The 24056-nt window shown below is 36.3% G+C and overlaps 1 protein-coding gene across 1 annotated transcript in view; it reads right to left on the bottom strand.

Annotated features, from left to right (window-relative positions):
* cacna2d4a (calcium channel, voltage-dependent, alpha 2/delta subunit 4a) overlaps positions 1-20341 on the bottom strand; it is a 164212-nt gene extending 143871 nt beyond the window's left edge. The window contains exons 1-2 of the mRNA XM_066723757.1: positions 20214-20341; positions 7461-7542 (exon numbers count right to left, since the gene is read on the bottom strand). Coding sequence (XP_066579854.1) covers positions 7461-7542; positions 20214-20341 — 210 coding nt within the window. The remainder of the gene's footprint in view (positions 1-7460; positions 7543-20213) is intronic.
* Between the last annotated feature and the right edge of the window lie 3715 nt (positions 20342-24056).

The raw sequence follows: 24056 nt of genomic DNA, 5'->3' as shown, positions 1-24056 counted from the left end.
TTAAAGGTTTAAAAATGTAAAGTAATATGTTCTTAAAACGGAGTTTCAAGGTTTTGGGAAACTAATGGGCAATCCATATCAAATCAATTTGTGCTGAAATACTGTAATAACTGGCTGCTTTATGATGGTATGTTTATCCAATTAAAAGATCATAACCCCTGACCCGATTTTCCACCATAAGGCATTTTACAATAGCTCACGTGAAATGGAAATTAAAACCTTCCAATATTTTCACATTAGATTGTAAGTAGATACTTTTGTCCTGCACATGAATTAATCTGACCAGAAATAGAAAGACTGATTTCCACCACCTATGGAAAACACAGAAATGTATAATATGTTTATATATTTATAATGTATTCTCAATATATTACATATATATGATGACATATATACATGTAAGTTATCCATTAGGACAATCACTGAATAAGACAAGCATATGCTGGTTTTGAACCATCAATGTTGCTTTAATCTATAGTAGAAAATGTCTCATCTATAAATTCACTACATTTCTCTTAACAACATATTGTAGACACTGATCATACAATGCTGCAGACAGCCAAGGATATTCTACATTTAAAACAGAAACACAAACACATTTATTGAAAAGGAGATGAGAAGAATATACACATATACACATATTTTTAAACAAGCAAATAAATGTGAAACCAAAGAAACCAGTTTAACGAAAATAAGACAACATCAGAGCTGAAAAAGTGTAGTAGTTATGGACAATGCCATGCTGTTGTCCCAGGCTCTCTCACTGAATACCAGTGAATATGTTAGTGAACCTGCTTTCCCCTTAATGCCTTAATGTTGTGACTCTGTAGGAAAAGTTGTTGAAACATAATTATTTTTTAATTTGTGGAAATCTGATACACATCTTGGTAAAATGATTATTAAAAATTGGATTTAGTGTTGGGCAGTCAGTATGTTGTAATACGTACAGATACGTATATTGTATTGTGGGTCGTATTGTTTCTTCTCTCCATTCTTCAAAGCTAAATGACAGATGGTATGAAAAACAAAACTGCTCTGGATGCCTTTAGGGTAACCCAAGAGATAAAACAAGCCTTAATTACAGTGGGAAGATTAAGTTCATATGTGTTGTGCAAAGGCCAAAGCACAAGAAACATGAATTCAGTGGTGCGGTTCTAGCGCTGCTATTCCATCAGAAGAATCCTACACAGGCAACAAAGGTAGGGGAATTATACAACGTGTTTGGGTGAAAATGTCATTGAATTTCAAAGGAAAAAATATATGTTACACAGTGCCATTCCTTGATGGATAGTAAGGCAGGCATTGAGGGAATTGTCCTCTGTCATTACTTTAAAATAGTGTAAAACCCATAGAGATCACTTAAATGGAGGTAAGACTTGTCAGTGATGTGTTATATTTGACAAACATGCATCTTATAACCTTTCATTTTAATGCAGGTGTTGATGTCGGAAATCATTTCTATTACTATTTTCTTTTAATTTTAAGATTAAAGTTAAGGTTTCAGTTAAATCTCAGCAAATTATAAATGGTCTAAATGCTTATTTAGACTTCACTTTATTTGTCTGATATGTGAGGTTATATGGATCATGCCACTTTAAAACCACTCCATCTTTCTAGTCATGACAAACACAGTCATCTGTTTCAGTTCACCAGACACAGAAAACACAATTTAGATTGGAGCAAAGCATGCCCAAATCAGTTTTTTTTTTTGAGGCAATACCACCGTCAAGTGATATCTGTAAGTTAATTAAAATCTTCAAAGGGTTGATGTGTGATAATCCCCTGAAAGCACTCCTTGTTAATGGTCACAACACTCCACAGATAATACCATTAAGACTTCCATCATCATCACTAAGCACAAAGGATAATATATCAAACTAACTGGGCATGTGGTGTTATATTTGGACAGATACTCTTAGTGGTCACTGTCTTGAGGCCCACGTGACTGCAGAGGTAGCCCCCGGCTGACTCACGCACTGGGTAAACAAGGGTTTGCTCTAATCCATATGAGACTGGCTGTCCTGGAAGAGGTTACAGTGATGTCATGTGAACCAGATAAGTCCCACACACATGTTCTGTGCTGTTTGGAGCTTTTCAATCTAGTCTAAGAGGGACAATAGAAATGGGTTTAACCCTCAGTTAGCTGCTCATATTGTGATTCTCTGATATACAGAAATCCAGATAGGTGGGGCATAGCCAAGTCTGAGACTCAGTCAAGTAATTAAAACGTATTCTGACTGATTTCTGGCCCAAGAAAGCTAATTCCAGTAAAATAACAACTCACTTACAATGCGGAAAAAAGACATATGCCAAGTAGGCCAGCTAAATTCTACAGAAAAAGACCCTTTATCAAGAAATGTATTGTTATGGCTTGATGAGACTAAAACAACACTATTTTCATGCAGTCAGAATATTTTAGATTTATAAATAAATCAAACTGAACATTTACATCCTGGCAGCTGTGGTGTAAGACACAGAAATAGTTTTTTGTTATTTCAAGAGAAATTGATCTCATACTATGTTAATTCGGTCTGAAATCTCATCATAAACATTAGTGTGCTATTGGGTGTTGCCCAAGAGTTATTATGGACACAGTTGTTATGGGGTATTAACCTGTAATCATATTAATTAAAAATACATTTTTAATTTAATTGTTTTTTTTTTTAATGTATTTTTTCCTAACAGAATTTAGTTTTAATTACTTTGTTGAAAATATATGCTATAAAATAATATTAAAAGAATATAACAGGAATATTATCTGCTTTTTGTTAGCTACAGACTAGTAACATTTTTATATACCATAACATTGAGATAGTCCCAAATCTTACAGCAGAAATTTGGAGCCAATTTTGTAATCATAATTAGTATTGTTTTATATAATTATGATAAAACCTTTTAACTTAGAAGAAAAGACGAAAAACGAAAAACTCACAGAAAAAAGAAACAAAGAAAATGGCTTAAACGCATGTATTAAATGAGCTTTGGTAGCACAATCCTGATGAATTGCGGTTAAGTGCACACAGTTTATGCCCTTACTAAATTCAGGTTGATATCCTCTTACATTGCACAAGCATTAGCATTATCCTGTTATGCTCTGAAATAAGGAAGAATATTTATTGTTTATATGTATGTTTTTGGATTGTTTTTTAGGTCACAATAGAGGATTGTGGATTTGTCTTTATCCCAAAGAACAACTGTTGTGGCCCTGCGGTCTCCTGATGAAAAGGGAGACGTATCTGACCAACTTGTTCAAAAATATCAAGTGATTTGCTAATTGACGATCGTAAACTCCAATGGGAAAGCGTGTCCCGATGATTGGCATGATCCCAAATAATGAAATGTAACAGGAAGTTGATCCTCAGGTGTGTACTCCTTTTCAGTCAAACGATCACAAAAAATAGAATACCTTCCACGTCACCATCTGGAAATACATAACTCCCACCACCCTGCTTACCACTAAGTCTAGTATCTGTACACTGTTCTTATTGTTTCCATTTATCTGCACGTTTATGTCAAGCTCATAAAAATAAATTGAATATGAACATGGGATAATACAATTCCACTCACACAGTGCTGGGCTGCATCCACACACACACCAGCTGCCAACAAGATCCCCTGCCCGCTCCCGAAATGGGCAAAATAAAGGCGTCAGTGTCAGAACATTAGGGATTCCCATATTTGCCCAGACTTTTCACACAAAGGCCCAGACCTAATCCAAACTTACACCCACTCACTGGACACAAGTTCCACTTCCACTACCTGATGTTTTTTGTATGACACTTCCCCTAAAATAGAGCTTAGTCATACCTTGTTCTTGGCAATACAGCCATTAATAGTTGGTGAGGGAAGCTGTGAGGATATAGCTGGGCAGCAAATCGGCAAACCCGAAGGGATTTAATGCAAATAGACACTGCTATAGAGAGGTGTAACACAATGGCGGGATGGTGTTTATTGCACCCCACAATCAAAACGTAGAACAATTCTCCCATACAGTTTACAGTGAGATCAGTTCATGTCATGAAGCACAGGCAATAGTTACTGATTCTACAAGGACATGTTTTCTCCACAAGGGTTAATTTCTCGTTTCACAGAATATGCCAAATATAATAAACATATTCTTTAATGTCGGTGATACATGGAAATTCATAAAAATTAAAATGTAAAAAAAATAGAATTAGGTCCCTTCTAATTAGATTAACTATTAAGGAATTAAACCCCAAACATTTAACCTTTTATACATTTAAAGTGCTCATCGAGAAACTGCTGAAGCAAATTAAGATATTCTGAAAAGTGTCACTAATGACTGCAGTGGCCAAACCAAGAGTTAAATTAATGTATTCATTTACAGTCTGTTTATGCATTATACTTTGAAAATAAAGTCTGTTGTTCTTTGTTTATATAATTTATTGCCAGTTTAAAAAAAAAAAAGGTTTTTACTGATCCTGTGGTCATGTATTGATTGTGGAACTGCAAGACTACAACTTTTGACACCTGAATACACTCAGTAAAAGACTTACTGCATAGTCTAGTCATATTTCAAAAACTCATTTTGATTCTCCAGCCAAGTGAAATGGTCTGTGTACGTCCCTTTAAAAATAGTTGAATATTAAACTTGTACTGATGTCACACAGTTCATGCACATCATAAAAAATCCATGGTTTGAAAAGACAGACAGCCCTGCAATCAGCTTACTATACCACCAAGCACTATATTAAATTGAGTTTTAGTTTTTTTTTAAAGTAGGCCTAACTCATTAAAACCCCAGGCCTGGGAACTTTTCCTCATCCACATTAAGATAGCTTCCACAACCATAAGAAAAACAAATATTTTTGTATTTATAGGCTTCAAATTGCTTTTGCTCTTAGGCTGATTAGAATGAGACCTTAGTTAAAGTATTATTACAATGTCCACTGGATTTACGTAATCTATTCATTTACAAATTGTAATTTCATAAAAGAAACAAAACAAACAAATCTAGTGTGTGTATCTAGCATGTGAATTTGATCACTGAGTTGAGCATTTTTTGATGAAATCATGTACAGTGAGGGAAAAAAGTATTTTATCCCCTGCTGATTTTGTACGTTTGCCCACTGACAAAGAAATGATCAGTCTATAATTTTAATGGTAGGTGTATTTTAACAGTGAGAGACAGAATAACAACAAAATAATCCAGAAAAACGCATTTCAAAAAAGTTATAAATTGATTTGCATGTTAATGAGGGGATTTGATCCCCTATCAATCAGCAAGATTTCTGGCTCTCAGGTGTCTTTTATACAGGTAACGAGCTGAGATTAGGAGCACTCTCTTAAAGGGAGTGCTCCTAATCTCAGCTCGTTACCTGTATAAAAGACACCTGTCCACAGAAGCAATCAATCAATCAGATTCCAATATCTCCACCATGGCCAAGACCAAAGAGCTGTCCAAGGATGTCAGGGACAAGATTGTAGACCTACACAAGGCTGGAATGGGCTACAAGACCATCACCAAGCAGCTTGGTGAGAAGGTGACAACAGTTGGTGCGATTATTCGCAAATGGAAGAAACACAAAATAACTGTCAGTCTCCCTCGGTCTGGGGCTCCATGCAAGATCTCACCTCGTGGAGTTTCAATGATCATGAGAACGGTGAGGAATCAGCCCAGAACTACACGGGAGGATCTTGTTAATGATCTCAAGGCAGCTGGGACCATAGTCATCAAGAAAACAATTGGTAACACACTACGCCGTGAAGGACTGAAATCCTGCAGTGCCCGCAAGGTTCCCCTGCTCAAGAAAGCTCATGTACAGGCCCGTCTGAAGTTTGCCAATGAACATCTGAATAATTCAGAGGAGAACTGGGTGAAAGTGTTGTGGTCAGATGAGACCAAAATCGAGCTCTTTGGCATCAACTCAACTCGCCGTGTTTGGAGGAGGAGGAATGACCCCAAGAAAACCATCCCCACCGTCAAACATGGAGGTGGAAACATTATGCTTTGGGGGCATTGAAAATGGGTCGTGGATGGGTAATCCAGCATGACAATGACCCAAAACACACAGCCAAGGCAACAAAGGAGTGGCTCAAGAAGAAGCACATTAAGGTCCTGGAGTGGCCTAGCCAGTCTCCAGACCTTAATCCCATAGAAAATGTGTGGAGGGAGCTGAAGGTTCGAGTTGCCAAATGTACAAAATCAGCAGGGGATCAATACTTTTTTCCCTCACTGTAATACAACACATCCTGGAGGGTGTTCTTGATCTGGCCAACTGTTGTGAAGGGGTTTTTCTTCACCAGGGAAAGAATTTGTCTGTCATCCACCACAGCTGTTGTCCATGGTCTTCCGGGCCTTTTGGTATTCCTGAGCTCACCAGTGCGTTCTTTCTTTTTAATAATGTACCAAATAGTTGATTTGGCCACACCTAATGTTTTTGCTCTCTCTCTGATTGATTTGTTTTGATTTCTAAGGCAAAACTGAAGGCAAAACGGCCCAAGAACAAGCAGGAACTAAAGACAGCTGCAGTGCAGGCCTGGCAGAGCATCACCAGGGAAGAAACCCAGCATCTGGTGGTGTATCTGTTCCAGACTTCAGGCAGTCAGTGACTGCAAAGGATTTTCCACCAGGTATTGAAACTCACAATTTAATTCATGATTATGTTAGTTTGTCCAATTACTTTTGAGCTCCTAAAATTGGGGGGACCACATATAAAAATGGATGTAATTCCTACACCGTTCACCCAATTTGGATTGTAACTACCCTCAAATTAAAGATGAAAGTCTACACATCAAGTACTTCTTGATTGTTTCCTTTCAAATCCATTGTGGTGGCGTACAGAGCCAAAATTATGACAATTGTGTCACTGTCCAAATATTTATGGACCTAACTGTACATATGTTTTGATTACAACTAATCTGTCTTATTACTTTAACTTTATTGAAATTTGTTCCATCATATATTTAGTCAATGTTAAAAGTACCACTGGTTGTGCTTTATGTTTATTGCTCATTGCACTGGAGTTGCTCCTTCCAATATTGGCACTTGCCAAGGTCTTAAGGCCACATATTCAAGACTGTCTCGATATGGGGTCTGTCAACTCAATGCTGGTTTTCCCAATGACTGCTTTTCAATCTAGCCTGGCTTACAATTTTTTAAGTGAATCAATTACAGGCTTAATGAGTCAAGGTCAATTAGATATTTGGCCACTGATTTCAAAACACCAATGGAAATCTGATGGAGTGTCATTCAGAGTTGACAACCAACTATTATAATATGCCAATTGATCCTTCTGTAATGTTAGTGAATTGGTTTGCAAATCACAAACTGTAATTCAATCTGTGGTATAATATGCTTATTTGAATTAAATGCAAAACAGTTTTTCTGGAATACAACAATTTGATGATAGGTCAGATTGCTTAGTTCAGCATTATATATATATATATATATATATATATATATATATATATATATATATATATATATATAATCTTACCTTTTGTAGTAAGAGAGATCCAGAATATCTTGATGCTAAAGAGTAAAGCTCTCCTTGAAATGCATTGGCCCAAAGCTGTATGCTGCGTAAAACAAAGAAAGAAAATGTTACATCATGGTATGTAGCCTACAAACATAATGTTATTATCCATTTCATGGGCTTTTCAGGTTAACTGAAACTGCAAACTTTCTGTAAATCATCAAATGTTTGTCAAGATCTTTGAAACTGCTTTACAATGTTTTGCCAGCTTAACATTTGTCCAAAATATCATAATAATCAATCAGTCGATCATCCAAGAACTACACAATTTACAAAGAATCCTCCATGTAAATACATACTAAGTACATATTATTATTACTATATTTTTTAGCATATTTGTCCAAGACAACTTATATTCATCAAGGAGGTGTACAATGTTAAATACCTCTACTCAAACTTTACTACTACTTTAATAGTATTCCTAATCATAGCCATAACCAGTGTTTCAATAATACAGTTCTGCAATCCATAAGATCGAGTTTACATTTAAAATATACCAGAACAACTAACAATTTATACCACTGGTTACTGGATATGCTTAAAGTTCGGTATATTAGTAAGGAGGTTCAGCTTAAAAGGTTATGTTTCGTATTCATATAATGTAATCTTTATCCAAGCACAATAAAGATATATTACTAGCTCATGCATGTTTGACTTAATCTCATAATAAGAATCAGCTAACCTAATGCCAACTACATAACTAAAAACTGATACTTCTTACCATAGAGGTTCTTAAACTGTAGTTCCAGGGTCCATGGGAAATTAAATATATAAATTAATCTAAGGTAGCTCATGAAAACATAATTTATAATCACAAACTGAGGTGTTCTGAAAAACTGGGAGCTCATATGGAAGCATCCCAAATAAAATCTAAATTTATACTTTTTGTTACATTTTCAAATTAGGTGGTGTGATTTATCATGAAGTAATATATGAATACCAAACGATCAAAACACCAATAACTTTGAGTTCTGATGTTGAGACCATGAACCCTTACCCTAAACATAACTCTAACCCTATTATACATGTGATTAACATCATAACTCAGAGCTCTGCACCATTTTATTATACAGATTAATTAACACATTTTATTTTTTGAAAATAACTATTCTGGGAACTTATTTTTTCAAATGTATGTACTGAAGCCTTAATGAGCTGGGGTGTAAAAAGGTTAATAACCCTTGTCTTAAGATATCCGAGTAAGATTTTCAGATTTGTCTATTGTGTGTGTTACTCAGCTCAATGTTTTTGACAAAAGAGACATTCCAGTATACAAGCATACTGGAATATCAGAAGTCTGAGGAAAAATAAAATGTAATAAAACACATCCAGCATTGCTTATTCTACAATAGAAGACATCTGCCCCTAATAATGGTTGATGCTCATAGCAAAAATCTAGATCTCATAAACAGCAGGTTAAAGAATAAGGTGTTAATTATAATGTGCTCAGCCAAATGCTCTTATGTTTAAGGAAACTGACCTAATTCACAGTTACACATTATTGCATATCATTTTTTTGTTCTTTTGTGTGTCAAACATTCTTCTCAAGAGCATGCATGCATTTTATTGCAGTAAATTACAGCTGCACACTTCTGTAAATAGTAAAGTAAATCCATTGCAAAGACTACTTACAAAGCAAAACAAAAAGAAAGTTTGTTTATAATACTAGCTCCAAAATCATTCTTTACATTGCAAATGCAATAAACAGGCTATAATACAAACTTATACCAAGATTGTTTTGTTCCTACAGAAGCATCTAAATACTTAATAACTTACTCATATAACTCAATAACTTACTAATAATTATATTTTTAATGATTTAATGCTGTTTGGGACAAAATGTGCTTAAATACATATTCTCTTTTTAAAGTTATATTTAATCCTTTACTTTGCTTTTTACTTTCTGCATTCTGTTTTTAATATACAGAGACAAAATTGTAATTGAGACCATTTATGGTGTGTTAAAGGTGCTATACAGGAATACAACTAACTGAGATTGAAATTTAATAAACCAAATCAAATGATTGAGATACAAGAGGTCAACATCCCTCATGAAGTTAAAGTAGGTGAGCCAGATGCTGTGACCTAAGGAGAGATTGACAGAAGACAGCTTGTGCTGCAGACAAGAAATAAATGGCCATGTGTATCTCCACAGGGCTGGGGGAGATAAAGATCACAGAACCTCTGACATTAAGTGAGACTTAATGGCAAAGATCTGCATGTGTAGGATTACACGACAATGCTAATGACACTATAAGCCTTTCAACTGAGCATCTAAGGAAGAGTTTAGGTGCTAAGAACTTCAGCCGCACTCAACGTTCTGCGTGTATTAAATTGCATTCTGCTCCGTTGACGTGTCACAATCTGAATAGGTGAATGTGCTCTCCTGTTTGTAGGTTATCTTCCTGTTAAGGGCCAGCAGGGATTTACTGGCCTCGCTGGACAACCATGTTTTCAGTTACAGCAGTTTCCTGAGTGATTTAACTTTATAACACAGTTTAACATTAAAAGAAGGTAAGTGAATGTAAAAGAAGTTGTGGACACCTACAAATAATGATTTAATGTCTAATTTTAAAGAGAGAGGGCAGTTAAAAAAGTCAGGGGAAACATGTGAGTACTCCAGAATGGGTTGAAGTTAAGCAAATTAAGTCCGTAACCCTAAATTAAATAAGAAACATATGCCTCAAAGTGCTTCTATATTCAATACTTACGCATTATTTCTTATAGAAACATAAGATGCTTAAAACAATTACAATTGGCCCAATCAGTCATCCCCTTACTTCTAAATAAATAAAATGCTAAATTAAAGAGAATCATAAAATCATAAAAATGTTGCTGCAATGCTTCCAAAAGAGCATCTTATGCGTTTAAAGGAGTGTAAACTGACCTGACCTCTATCCTAATCTCTGAATCCAGGCATATAGGCCTTTTTTGATTATAAAAACAATCACAGGCTGGAGGACACCTTTCAGGATATAACCACAAGAAATTAAAGATACCCATATGCATAGAACTTAACAAGGCCTGTTAATAACTTCGTATCAATGTTTCAACATTGCAAATAATGGAAATGGAATGCATTTACTGCATGTATATTAAAAACATGACACACAGTGGGAAATTTCAGTACACAGTGAGGGAAAAAAGTATTTGATCCCCTGCTGATTTTGTACGTTTGCCCACTGACAAAGAAATGAACAGTCTATAATTTTAATGGTAGGTGTATTTTAACAGTTAGAGACAGAATAACAACAAAAAAATCCAGAAAAACGCATTTAAAAAAAGTTAAGTATATTTTAAATGAAATTGAAAATGGTATCACGGATATACAGTGCCTATAGAAAGTCTACACCCCCTTTCAAAATTGTCACCTTTTTACATGACTTCAAGATAAATTCAGCAGATCCTTCAGGTTTCCTCTGCTGGGTAGTGCATTTCAAAGCAAAGTCTCAACCATGAGCACCAAGGAGCTTTCAAAAGAACTGCAGGACAAAGTTGTTGAAGCACACAGATCAGTGGATGGGTATCAAAAATATCAAAGGCTCCATTGGAGCATGGCTAAGATGATTATTAAGAAGTGGTAGGCGTATGGCACCACCAAGACCCTGCCAAACTCAGACCATCCCTCCATACTAGATGAGCAAGAAGGAGACTTATCAGAGAGGCTACCAAGAGGCCAAAGACAATGACTACAGGCTTTTATGGCCAAGACTGGTTAAAGTGTGCATGTGACAACAATATCCCAAGCACTTCACAAATCCGGCCTGTATGGTAGGGTGGCAAGAAGTGTCGGTGGGCATTTGAAGTACACAATAAAATACTCAGGAGAATCTGTAGCCTCTGTGGTCTGTCAAAACTAAAATGGAAACCCAACATCACCCAAATAACACCATTCCTACTGTGATGCATGGTGGTGGCAGCATCATGTTTATGGGGATGTATCTAATCACCAGGCACTGGGGTAGAAGGGGAAATTAATAGAGCAAAGTACAGATAAGTCCTTGAGGAAGACCTGCTGCCTTCTGCAAGAAAGACAAATTAACTGGGGCAGAAATACACCTTTCAGCATGAAAACGACCCAAAGCACACAGTCAAAGCTACACTGGAGCGGCTATAAAAGGAACAAGAGGTAAATGTCCTTAAATTACCCAGGCATGACCTGAAGACTGCTGTCCATCAACACTCCCCAAGGAACTCAACCAAATCTTGAACAGTTTTAGTGCAAAGTTGGGGGGTGGAGCCAATTATGATATTTCAATTTCATATTTTTAATATATGTTTTTTTTTCACTTTTTTCCCCTGTGGGACATGATGTCTAGATAAGTGGAAAAATTCTAATTTAATTGCATGAAACTGTAAGCCACTGACACAACAAACTGTGAGAAACATTAAGGGTGTGTAGACTTCCTATAGACACTGTATGCAATATACACTCACCTAAAGGATTATTAGGAACACCTGTTCAATTTCTCATTAATGCAATTATCTAACCAACCAATCACATGGCAGTTGCTTCAATGCATTTAGGGGTGTGGTCCTGGTCAAGACAATCTCCTGAACTCCAAACTGAATGTCTGAATGGGAAAGAAAGGTGATTTAAGCAATTTTGAGCGTGGCATGGTTGTTGGTGCCAGACGGGCCGGTCTGAGTATTTCACAATCTGCTCAGTTACTGGGATTTTCACGCACAACCATTTCTAGGGTTTACAAAGAATGGTGTGAAAAGGGAAAAACATCCAGTATGCGGCAGTCCTGTGGGTGAAAATGCCTTGTTGATGCTAGAGGTCAGAGGAGAATGGGCCGACTGATTCAAGCTGATTGAAGAGCAACTTTGACTGAAATAACCACTCGTTACAACCGAGGTATGCAGCAAAGAATTTGTGAAGCCACAACACGTACAACCTTGAGGCGGATGGGCTACAACAGCAGAAGACCCCACCGGGTACCACTCATCTCCACTACAAATAGGAAAAAGAGGCTACAATTTGCACAAGCTCACCAAAATTGGACAGTTGAAGACTGGAAAAATGTTGCCTGGTCTGATGAGTCTCGATTTCTGTTGAGACATTCAGATGGTAGAGTCAGAATTTGGCGTAAACAGAATGAGAACATGGATCCATCATGCCTTGTTACCACTGTGCAGGCTGGTGGTGGTGGTGTAATGGTGTGTTTTCTTGGCACACTTTAGGCCCCTTAGTGCCAATTGGGCATCGTTTAAATGCCACGGCCTACCTGAGCATTGTTTCTGATCATGTCCATCCCTTTATGACCACCATGTACCCATCCTCTGATGGCTACTTCCAGCAGGATAATGCACCATGTCACAAAGGTCGAATAATTTCAAATTGGTTTCTTGAACATGACAATGAGTTCACTGTACTAAACTGGCCCCCACAGTCACCAGATCTCAACCCAATAGAGCATCTTTGGGATGTGGTGGAACGGGAGCTTCGTGCCCTGGATGTGCATCCCACAAATCTCCATCAACTGCAAGATGCTATCCTATCAATATGGGCCAACATTTGTAAAGAATGCTTTCAGCACCTTGTTGAATCAATGCCACGTAGAATTAAGGCAGTTCTGAAGGCGAAAGGGGGTCAAACACAGTATTAGTATGGTGTTCCTAATAATCCTTTAGGTGAGTGTATATTAAAATATAATGTACATATGCTGTTTAATATATTGAAACACATTTGGAATGATGTATTTGTATATATACAATGCCCTCCAGATTCATTCATGAATAAATTAATACATAGGAACTAAAAAAATCAAGATAATGTGTAATGTAATCTTATCAGCATTGCACAGAGTTAAGTCATATTTCTTAAAAATAATTATTAATAATTAATTGAATTCCAGAAAACAAGAGGATCACATGTATTCACATCTTTAAGTGTTCCTTTAAATACAATCCAACAAAACCAAATCTACAACAACATTCTGCTTTGTTTGTTTTTTGGGCAAATTTGTCATATTTTGCTAGGACATTATGCAAAGTTTGCTATAGGGAGGCAGAAGGGGAGGTGAATGGATTTTAAGGGAAGCGCCTGCCACCCTAAGAACTATCCTGGCATTACCCCTGAAACCAGGACATTCAAAGTATCCAGGCCATATTCAAAAATGGTGTCCAGGCCGGGTGTCTTTCAGACCCTTTGCTCTCTGTTTGTGAACTGCCACAAATATTCTATTGGATTGAAGTCTGGAGATTTTGATGGCCAGTTGAGAACATTTGATTTGTGTGCAGTACCTTACTTGGTCATAAAGGTAGTGAATAAGAACCAAACCTCCCCTCACAAGTGCCAGAATCTCACAGAACACTACAGCAGGCATCTTGTCAGTGTCATCCATGCCAGAGAAGGAGAAATACTAGCTAACAGAATACATAAGAGCCTTGTTTTTTTGGAAAGTAATACATTATGACAAATATGACTTTGCTTTGTGCAATGCTAATACAATTACACTAACATTTTTATACTTTTATCAACATTATCCAATCCGTAAATCTTTCATTTATGTGCTTCCCCCTCCCACACACACATACTATTTATAAAGGTAGGGATTACCAAACCAGTGCTTGTAACTTAAGCAATTATGAGTTCAGCAGGGCAGCAGACACTGCAGTACAGGTTTGAAAATCATTGTATTAAGGGGTGAACAAGTCTGTTACATTGCACAACTGTCTGTAAGCTGCAGAACTCTAAAAATGTTTCAATATGAATAAAGACTCCTGAGTGTGATCAATGTAGTGCCTTCTTTGCCTGACTCTCTCAAACTCTTCAGGGGTATGAATAAAAATGGAGAACACTGTATTTAAAAAGTATATTGTATTCTTGTAAACCTTGTCATAGTATATCAAATTAATAAATAATATTTAAAACAATGAAAAAGGATGTCAAGATTGAGGGATGTCAAATCCAATAAAAAGACTATGATTGTCTCAAACAAACAATTAGACAAATACACTAGTTATACGTTACAGCAATGTCTTTATTTTAAAATGAACATTTCAGATACAAAATTAAATAGGAAATAAGTTAAATATTACTAGGTTATATATAAATCTAGGCTCTTAAACTTAAATAAGCCTAGATAAACCCTTAATAAATGCCCTTCCTGTAGGTATCTTCAAAGGTATTATAGAAAAGTTACTATCAAAGGACATTAACTGACAGTAAAGATAATCTTTATTTTAAAAAAGCACCACAAGACTGAAAAGCAGAAAAGAAGAGGGTTGTTTCTTGTTGGAGTAATCCCTTACTAACTTGGATGGCCTTGTGTACAACCAACAGAAGCCTAAAACCAATTAAGACCAGCAGTTAAGACCAATTAATCCAACAGGCAGCCCGAGGTAAAGAAAACACAGTCAAGTAATTTCAGTACAGTTTTATTAAGCACAGCTAACAAAGACCACCAAAAGCAATGCTTCCTCTTTTGGAAAAAAACAACAACTGGTATTAATATAATAATAATAATAATAATAATAATAATAATAATAATAATAATAATAATAAGTATTATTATTATTATTATTATTATTATTATTATTATTATTATTATTATTATTGAATTTGATTTCTAAAATGGCAGCATAAAATAGCTTTTGTTGTCCCCAACAATGGGCAAAAGGGATTAGTTACTCTTGGGGATTAGTGACCACCCACAGAATCAGATCTCTTTTTATAAGTTGCAGTCAGAGCATTAACATTGGAACAGATGTAGATTTCACTTCTCCCTGGAACCCTTTAACAACACTTATATTCGTGTGTGCTATAAACACCCATTATAGTGCTTCATTGATTCGATGTGACTTTTCTGCTGTAGTTCATGGAACACAATCCTATACACTCCAATGGTCATCAATAGAGACTATTCTTGAAGAACCTACCTGCAAATAAATATGAACAGTTCAGTGCTACTTGTTACTGCCCTCATCACAAAATCAGACCACAAGCTGTTTGTTCTATTGCATGTTCATATTATTGTTTTATAATAGTGTTTCATTGTTTTCAATACACCATGTACTTTGCATGACATGATATCTTTACATAAGATAGGAAGCACAGGAATGTTTGCAAATGCTGCTCTGATGGGTTGTTCTCTTACTTGTCATACACCGTGTGCACGCACAGGATAATCATGCCTTAAGTAGAGCTTATTTTTGCAATTTTAATAAAGTCATATTGTTATGCTTGTATTGAGGTGTGTCTGGAGCTTTTATACTCTCACTTCTCCTCTATCCACACTCTCAAAGAATGAACCCATCAACTTCCATTTACAGTGTCAGTCAGAGAATTCACTTGGTGTTCTGCATTAAAATGTCTTTTATATAGTCTGTCTTTAAAATAATTTGTTTTGTCAATTAGTGTTAATTAAAAGCAAGGCATTTAGCAACAGCCTACAGCAAGTTATGTTTCAAGCAGAGTTCAGGAGTAGATAGTTTTATACCATTTTAGCCATTTAAGCCGTAACTCAAGCAGCTAAAGTGGGACATGAAGCATACCATTTTGCACAGGATTCGAACCCAATAACACAACCAAGATCTGAGCTCAAGATCTGGTATTTCAAGCATGAAAATGTCTTGAATTAATTAATTCAAACTAATTTCTTGACTAATGCAGCTGTTTATGGTACATGTGGAAAAACATGGTTCCTCTGAACGGAGAATGTTTGCAGTTTCTAATTATGTACCATCAGGGTAAATTACGACTCCCTTGTCACAGAGACACTTTGAGACAGGACAGGATTTGAAAATTAATCTGAAAGAAATTAACATATAAAATGTGCATTACACTTTTTTGTCTAGATAAATTTTTGTGATTAATTACATGTGTAGCAAACAAGCAATACCAATCAGGTGCCGAGTGAACAGCTGATCAAAGCTATTTATTTACAAGTGAACTTGCACGTATTAACATGTATATGTGATTTGATATTAACAGGAGATAAACAATAACTTTAAGTTATTAATAACTGCAAACAACACAAAATGAATAAGACGAGTAAATACTTCGCAATAAAAAAATGTTAAGTCTTTATTTGTTATTTTGATTGCAGTTACACAATACTCAATACAGAAGAAATGCAATTCCTGAGTATTTTTGGCAGTATTCTAGTGACCATTGAAGGCTGTTCAATTTAGACTATTTAGAAGACTTAGGGTCAAAGCATTACCATGCCTCAAAATTTTACTGAACTCCAAAGTAAAAAAACATATCAAAAGAAATGTCATAACAAAATTGGGATAGTTGAAACAAAACAGAAGATAAGTGATGTGAAAGCATTTCATACCCATTAGTGTCCAAATATTGTATGAGAGTTTGACATGAGAAGACATGATAAAATGAAAAAATATTGATTTGGGGAAGAAAAAACATTAACTTGGTTGAAAATTATAATGGAATAGCATGCAAAGATTCTTGCTCTAGGCGTTACCAAAGATCAAGAATGACTCACAAGTATCACAAGATCTAAATTTACAAGTGGATGTTAAAGGTTTATAATAAATACATATATTTTTTGTAGTATACAGTATGTTCTTTTAAGGAGGTTCCTGCATTATGTTGAGCAATATATCATGTCTCCTACTTGGCTGACAGTCTGGTCTACTAGACGATCCAGGTATGAGTTTCACTCACTACCATCCCAGTGATTCCTAACTAAGGTGTCCAATGTGCACTCATCACAATGTGCAGATTCATTCACAGCCCCTTTACCACATATTCTGCTCTTTAACAACTGTAGCAACCAAACCTGATGACTGTTTCACTGACATTCAACAATATTCTGTTTAAAAAATATGTTTAATTTAGTGTTTGAATTTCAGAAGACTGAAAGGTAAACTAGGCACTGTTTGTATGAAAACTGTCAAAGCTTTTTGTACACATGCAAGGAAGCTTTTTTCCCCAAACATCTATTTGTGTAGGGTGTTTTGCTGGAATGCTAATTAAACGAAAACAATCTCATGAATTAGTTATCAACTTGAAGAATATGATGCAGGCATTTTCTCCATCAGTAATTACAAGAAAGAATAATAAAGCTAAGAGCTTGCCAGTTTCCAATTTACAGTCAGAGAAGGCAGGAACATTCTAAAGGTAACTTCATTAGTTAACATGCAATCTGCTGTCTTATTCACTGTCTTATTCACTGTAAAATGTTATAGGCTGGGAATCCTTGTTTAACTGGAAACCTTGGCCAAATTGAGCAATTGAGAGGTAAAACAATGCAGTCATGGGCATGAACAAGTATGGTTTACACATGCATACATCGATTTAAAATATGTATATATTAATGATATGCCATGTATTTGGTATTGATCTGAAATATAATTACTAGAGCCTGCTCTGTGGAAATCACTGTTATCCAAAACAGAAAAGAAATGGCAATGTGAATTAATTAAGCACTCTGTTTAATGGTCTGGGATGAAAAGTGAACTGCTGCAGATGTCCTCATGTTTAGACCTCCAAGGCTGCAAGGTTTCCTGGTTTTCATTCCACCTGAAACCTTAATTTACATTATTTTCCCCAGCTCTCAAGTCAATGTTCTAAAGTGGACTTAATTTCCTGCTTTAGTCTTTGAGAACCAAAGCTGACAAACCCTATAGTGCAAAATACATAGATGCATGCATGACCTCTCAGTTTAGTATGCTTTCATTATATAGAAGTATTGAGTTTCTGGTCTGGTTATAGCAGTCAATTAACGAACAAGTTTGGCCCAGATTACTAAACCAAAGACAGGGTTGTGAATGTAGATTTGATTGCTTTCTTTTTGCTGCATTGTAAAAACTGCAATGGCTTGTGGGAAAGTCCTATGATTTCACTGAGCCAACTTAAACAAACCAAAAAAGTGGTAAGATGAAGGGTGTCAAGCTAAATTGGTGAACGCATCTGTTCAGGGGGAAGGTTGGCTCCGACAATCCAGAGACCACTGGCTTGAAATTGGGTTATATCATTAGCCAATTGTGATTAAGATTTCCCAAGGGGTGGTAGGTGTTTGACCAATCACTGTCGTGATTGCTTCCTAGGCGTTCCATCCATGTGGTTTAATAAAAGTCTGTGAGCATGGAGAATCAACAGATCCTTGGGTTCTTGTAGCTTCTCAAAAACTCAGACAAAACTGTACTGAACCTCTCCTTTCATCATTTTCAAACACTGATACACATCAGTCAGAAACTAAACTGGTTCCTGTAATGTGTATGAGTCTCCACTCTCATCCCAGAGTGCACCACAGTTCAAATCAATACCATGGATGATGTCACAAAATAGCACTGATAAATCAAGGAATTGAGGTAAAGATTATTTTGTAATTTTATGAAAAGTAATGGATAACAATACAGTCCTTCATGTGCTTTTATAATGTCCAACACTCTTAAATATAGTATTCTATAGAGAATAATACTCTCAAAGATATATTTTGACTGACACAATGCGGATTGACCCAACTTTTGAGTTTTAGGTTCCAATTAACATTTATCCACAGAAAGAATGCTGCTTTCTCAGGTAATCTACCTGAAGAAATCATATTCTAGTCAGGTAATACGTGTCAATAGTGCTCATGATTGATGATCACAGCTTTTGAGGATGATAAATGAATTGAAAAGTTCCTGTGCACATTTATATCTTCTCAGTGAGCGTTGCCATTGAATTGAACCTCAGATGCTGAGTAACATTACTGGGTCTTAACAATGAAAAGTAGGCCACTATTTTGTTGGTATTCAAGATATACAGAATAAATACAGCAGTATATAAAAGAAAACTATTTGAATCTCTTTCATTGATTCTATGGTCACATATTATTCTAGAACACTCTGGTTATCTACAATCCAGCTCAAGTCTAACAGCCCTGGGCTCTCTCACCGCAGTGTATGCTTCCCACGAGCATTAGAAATTCACAGTGTCTTACAATCTTTCTATGCCTCCTTAAGATGCATCTGTTTACATTCCACCCATAGACCATTCGAAACTTCTATAATGCCTCTATTTCATTCTCTCTAATGCTGAGCTGATGTATAGAGTTTGTTTTGAACATGTAGAGCATCACGGTGGGCCTGATTTTCCAAAGTTGGTAATTGACTTACTCATGAGTATGACTTATGACTTATGGAAGTCTTTCTGGTCAAGATAGTAGGTAACTTGTACAGCCCTTATTCTTAATATATCTCTTACCAACTTTGGAAACCTTGTATGTTAGAGTTTGTTAAACCATGTCAGTTGACTTGGATAGAAGCATCTGCTAAATAATAATAATAATAATAATAATAATAATAATAATAATAATAATAATAATAATAATAATAATAATAACCCAACTGCAAGACACAGTCCAGGACTGGAATCACTTAGTGGCTCGAAGATACTGCCGAGATATTCAGGTCACCAGTATTCTTTATCCAGTACTAAGACAATTGCTACCTTTGTGTGTTTCAGGCCTATATGGCAATTTTAATAATCTGTCAAATATAAATGATGACTATTACTGTCAGTATAATTCTATGAGATCTATGGAGGTGTGGAGGTCACAATTTCCAATACAGCCTCTAAAGGAATTTACTATGCATGGCTTGCCTGCTATGTGCTTTAGGATGGGTAGAGGTGTAACTATTGAGTCCAAATACATTTTTGTGTTTACACTTTCTTTATACTCTTTACATCCCTTTTGTATTGTGTTGAGGGACACTAAATAAACCAAACAAGCAGGTAAAGCAGGGAAGACTTACGTTTCAGCCGGGATCCTAGTCTGCGCGTTTGCCGAGTAACAGAGACAGCTGGAGCAGATAATCCAAAGAATGACCCGCAGCCTGGCTGTCCGTCTCAGCCTCGCACACCAGCCCCCACAGCAAAACATCATTACTGCAGTTCTGCTCAAGAAAAAGGTATATATATATATATATATATATATATGTGTGTGTGTGTGTGTGTGTATGTGCGTGTGTGTATGTGTATTTGAGAAGATAAAGATTGAACAGGACTCCTAAAACATCACGAGTGCAGAAAATGAGGCGTCCACCAAAAGCAAGTGATTCCAGGTGGAGAGTCTGTGGTTTGGCATGTTGGCGGGGTCCTTTAGGCTCCAGGGATCTCCTGCTGTCTTCCAGAGATGGGATCAGAGGCTCTCTCTGAGTGACATGGCGGACGCCCGCACATTCTCCCCAGCCCCGTCTCTCTGGCTTGGTTCTCCTTTTCCCTTTCCCTCCATCCTCTCCTTCTCATCCTCCTGCCTTTTCTGGAACTCTCCTGACTTCTTTCCCCTCTGGGACGTCCATTGGGAGAAAAGGAAAAATCATGCCACACCGGGAGAAAAAGTGACGCCCACCACACGTATGCACTTTGGAAAACCACCCTTCTCAACCTTGAAACTAAAATAAAAAGGTGCTCCCTTTGTTTTCTGGGTCCTAGACAAGAAAAAACTATTTTAAATCCATTTCTTGACTTTGAGGGTCACAGTGCAGGGAAAAATGTCCAACTCCTGTCATTGAAGCCTGGGATTGCAACCCAGAGCCATTAGGCTATAGTAGTGCAGAGGGGAGGGCTGCCTCACAGTTTACAGAATAATCCGGCTGGATTAAATCTCCTCCCAGCAGCAGGTTTCAAGAGGTGGTGGTAGGAGAGAGAGAGAGGCGGGGGAGAGTGGAGCGGCTGGGGGGCGGGGGTTGTGTGTGTGTATCAAAGAGGATTATTGTGATTTCTGAAGACAGGTCTCTGCCTATCCAATCAGAGGTTAGGGTGAAAAAAAAGCCCCAGAAGCTTATTTTTGCAAAGGGACTGAGACATCTAGTGGACCTAATAGTGCTTTTTGTTATCCCACACACGCACACCAACAAAAGGACACATGAACTGTTCCTCAGCCTCAGTTAGAAGGAGGCCATCAGTTCTCTGATAGACACCAGTGTTGGAATATCTGTAGAAGGCATAACTCTAACAGACACCATTGCATTTGTGTACATAACCTGCGCTGACTGTCCTAGATTTCTGTGCATGGGGTGCTAGGGAGTGACAACCCCAGCCTTCCTCCTCTATTAACGTGACACATGTCATCTTCTGCTGTCTTCAGCAAACTCTGAACAGATTTGCACCTGCACAAGAGAAAGAATTTCAAACATGTCCTTGCTCTTTTATCGGTGAGTCTCGCAAAGGATTGTCAGAAGATCAGGCCTGTGTTAAAAAGCAAAATGGTGATAGGATTCCCACTGTGCCAGATTCACAGCCCCTTTGCTTTCCATTTTGTATTCAATTGGTGTGCATTTTGCATTGTTGTTATTTTGTCTGTGTACTGTATTTATAGAAACATCTGGTTGGTGAATTAATAATTGAGGACAACAAGCCCCTTGCGTGGGAATATATCTTCTTGTATCCTCTCTTGTGACTGAAATCATGAGTTTGCGTCTGTACAGTAACAGTTGTTGCATACATAGCTGGTGTTACTCAGATGAATCGCAGTCTTCCAGGATTTCTCAGATTTTCAATTTTGTTATAGTAGATAACTGATGCATGTAAGTGTTCTTCTGATGCTGAATAAAGTTAGAAGAAAGATACGACCTCATTAACCCTCAACGTGTGTAATAAATGATGAGAACAACAGAATTACAGAAGGTAGAAAAACATTCATCTGTTGAAAATACACTAATCTTGTGTTCAATTTAATATTTCGTAAAGTCTCAATGTTCATTTGACATTTTTATTTGATTTAGAAATTAATGTATAGAGGGTGTATCGAATGATTAAAATCTTTAACTGCACATAATGTTCATTGCACATATATTTGCGTATTGTATTTACACTCAGTTTATATGCTGTATGTTAGCAGTGTGGTCAATGTTTTGGACTTAAAGCAGTGCAATCTGCATTGACATCAAAAATAAAGTGATAAAATTAGGTTTCAGGTAAATCTAAGCTATTTTTTAAACATATATTAACACATAGATTTGCCTATTTGTGGGCATGACAAAAGCTTTTTTAAAACATGTATAGAACCCCAAATACATGAATTCTGTCTTTGTTCTTTTTTTAAATTATACAATCAAAATCACGTCTCCTAATCGGACTAGACTTGATAATCAAATATGCTCAAACAATTTGCAGAAGTTTGGGAAAGATTTTGAAAATCCAAATTGCATTATCCTGAATTTATCAGAGTATATTTTGGAACATAACTTTAACTGACCTTTTTCTTCTTACTTGGGAATTGTCTACAAATGTTATTTTTCTGCCAAATGTTAATTAACTCTTCTCACCACTATGAGCCTTGTACGAGCACAGGTGAGATGAAAAAGGCACACACACATTCTCTACAATGTGTGCTGGGAAGCAATGCCATTTCCACATTGAAAACTTGTGCTTGTATTGATTCAGTGATATTTATACGATTCTCTAAAGTATACTTCACACTGCTGAATGTTATTGCAAACAAATATTGCTAACAAATGATATTTTCACTAGAGACCAACAATCTAAATCAACTCTTTACAATCCATATTTTCGGGACCTGCTTACGGATTACTCTAAAAAAATTACATTTCAGATAGCCACATATTAACTATTTATCTGCTTGTTTGATTTTGTTAAATTAGTGTATGCACACTGTACAGTGTCCAAATTAAACATACATTTCCCTATTCCAAGAAATTCTAATACACTAGCTCCCTCTTGCATCTACAGCCTGCACATTCAGTCAGTGGCTTTTGTAGGATGAGGAACAACACAGACAAGACTGGTGAAAGACACCACATTTGGCTTTGTATAATGACCTGACTTAACAAAAATAATCATTCACATTTCAATGCATTTTACATTGAGAGAACATTCTGGCATCTTCCTCTCAAACTGAACAAATACAAATGATGTTGTTTTTCTGATTTGTACCTGTGATTATGGTTTGGTTATACAGAATAATGGCTACATTTAAGTTAAGCAAGCTTAAGAAAATATAATTTTTCAATTGTCTATATTATCAGAGAGAGGGTTAATTTAATTTAAAGGAATATAAATGTCCTTCCGTTTCCATTATTGTGTTTAAGAGAGTCTCTTTGATGTTTTAACACAACATAGTTCAAAAAAATATATCTGCATAATTGACGTTTTGTAAATTGTTGTACACAATTATACATTTCAGAAACAAATTATTTACTAACTGTATAAAGGAATCTTTTTTAAATATATAAGCTTAATTATAATAAATGTTATATGTACGATTAATTGAATGTGTTGAGTTTAGATGTTATATGTATGGAAATTATCTTTTACTTCCATACATGGCAGCACTGTGGTATAGTGGTCTGGAGCCGATTGTGGGTTCAAACCTGTCATTGTACACCTGAGTAAGATATTTTACCTAGATTGCTCCAGTAAAACAGCTGTTTAAATGGGTAATTGTGAGTGAAAAATCAGGTTAAACATTGTAATCAGGGTGTACCCAGGAAGTTGTGGAGGGGAGACAAAATGAGGGGGCCTCCTGAAATGTGTGATTTGGAGTTGAAAAACTGAAATCATGCAGATTTTGACTCAAACATATCTTTGCTTCACAAGCACACATCCAGTGAGAAATCGCACATCAACCGACATTA

The sequence above is a fragment of the Amia ocellicauda genome, chromosome 15 (genome assembly GCF_036373705.1).
Source record: "Amia ocellicauda isolate fAmiCal2 chromosome 15, fAmiCal2.hap1, whole genome shotgun sequence".
Lineage (NCBI taxonomy): Eukaryota > Metazoa > Chordata > Actinopteri > Amiiformes > Amiidae > Amia > Amia ocellicauda.
Note: the sequence above shows the minus strand (reverse complement) of the source record. Positions and strands in the feature narration are given on the sequence as shown.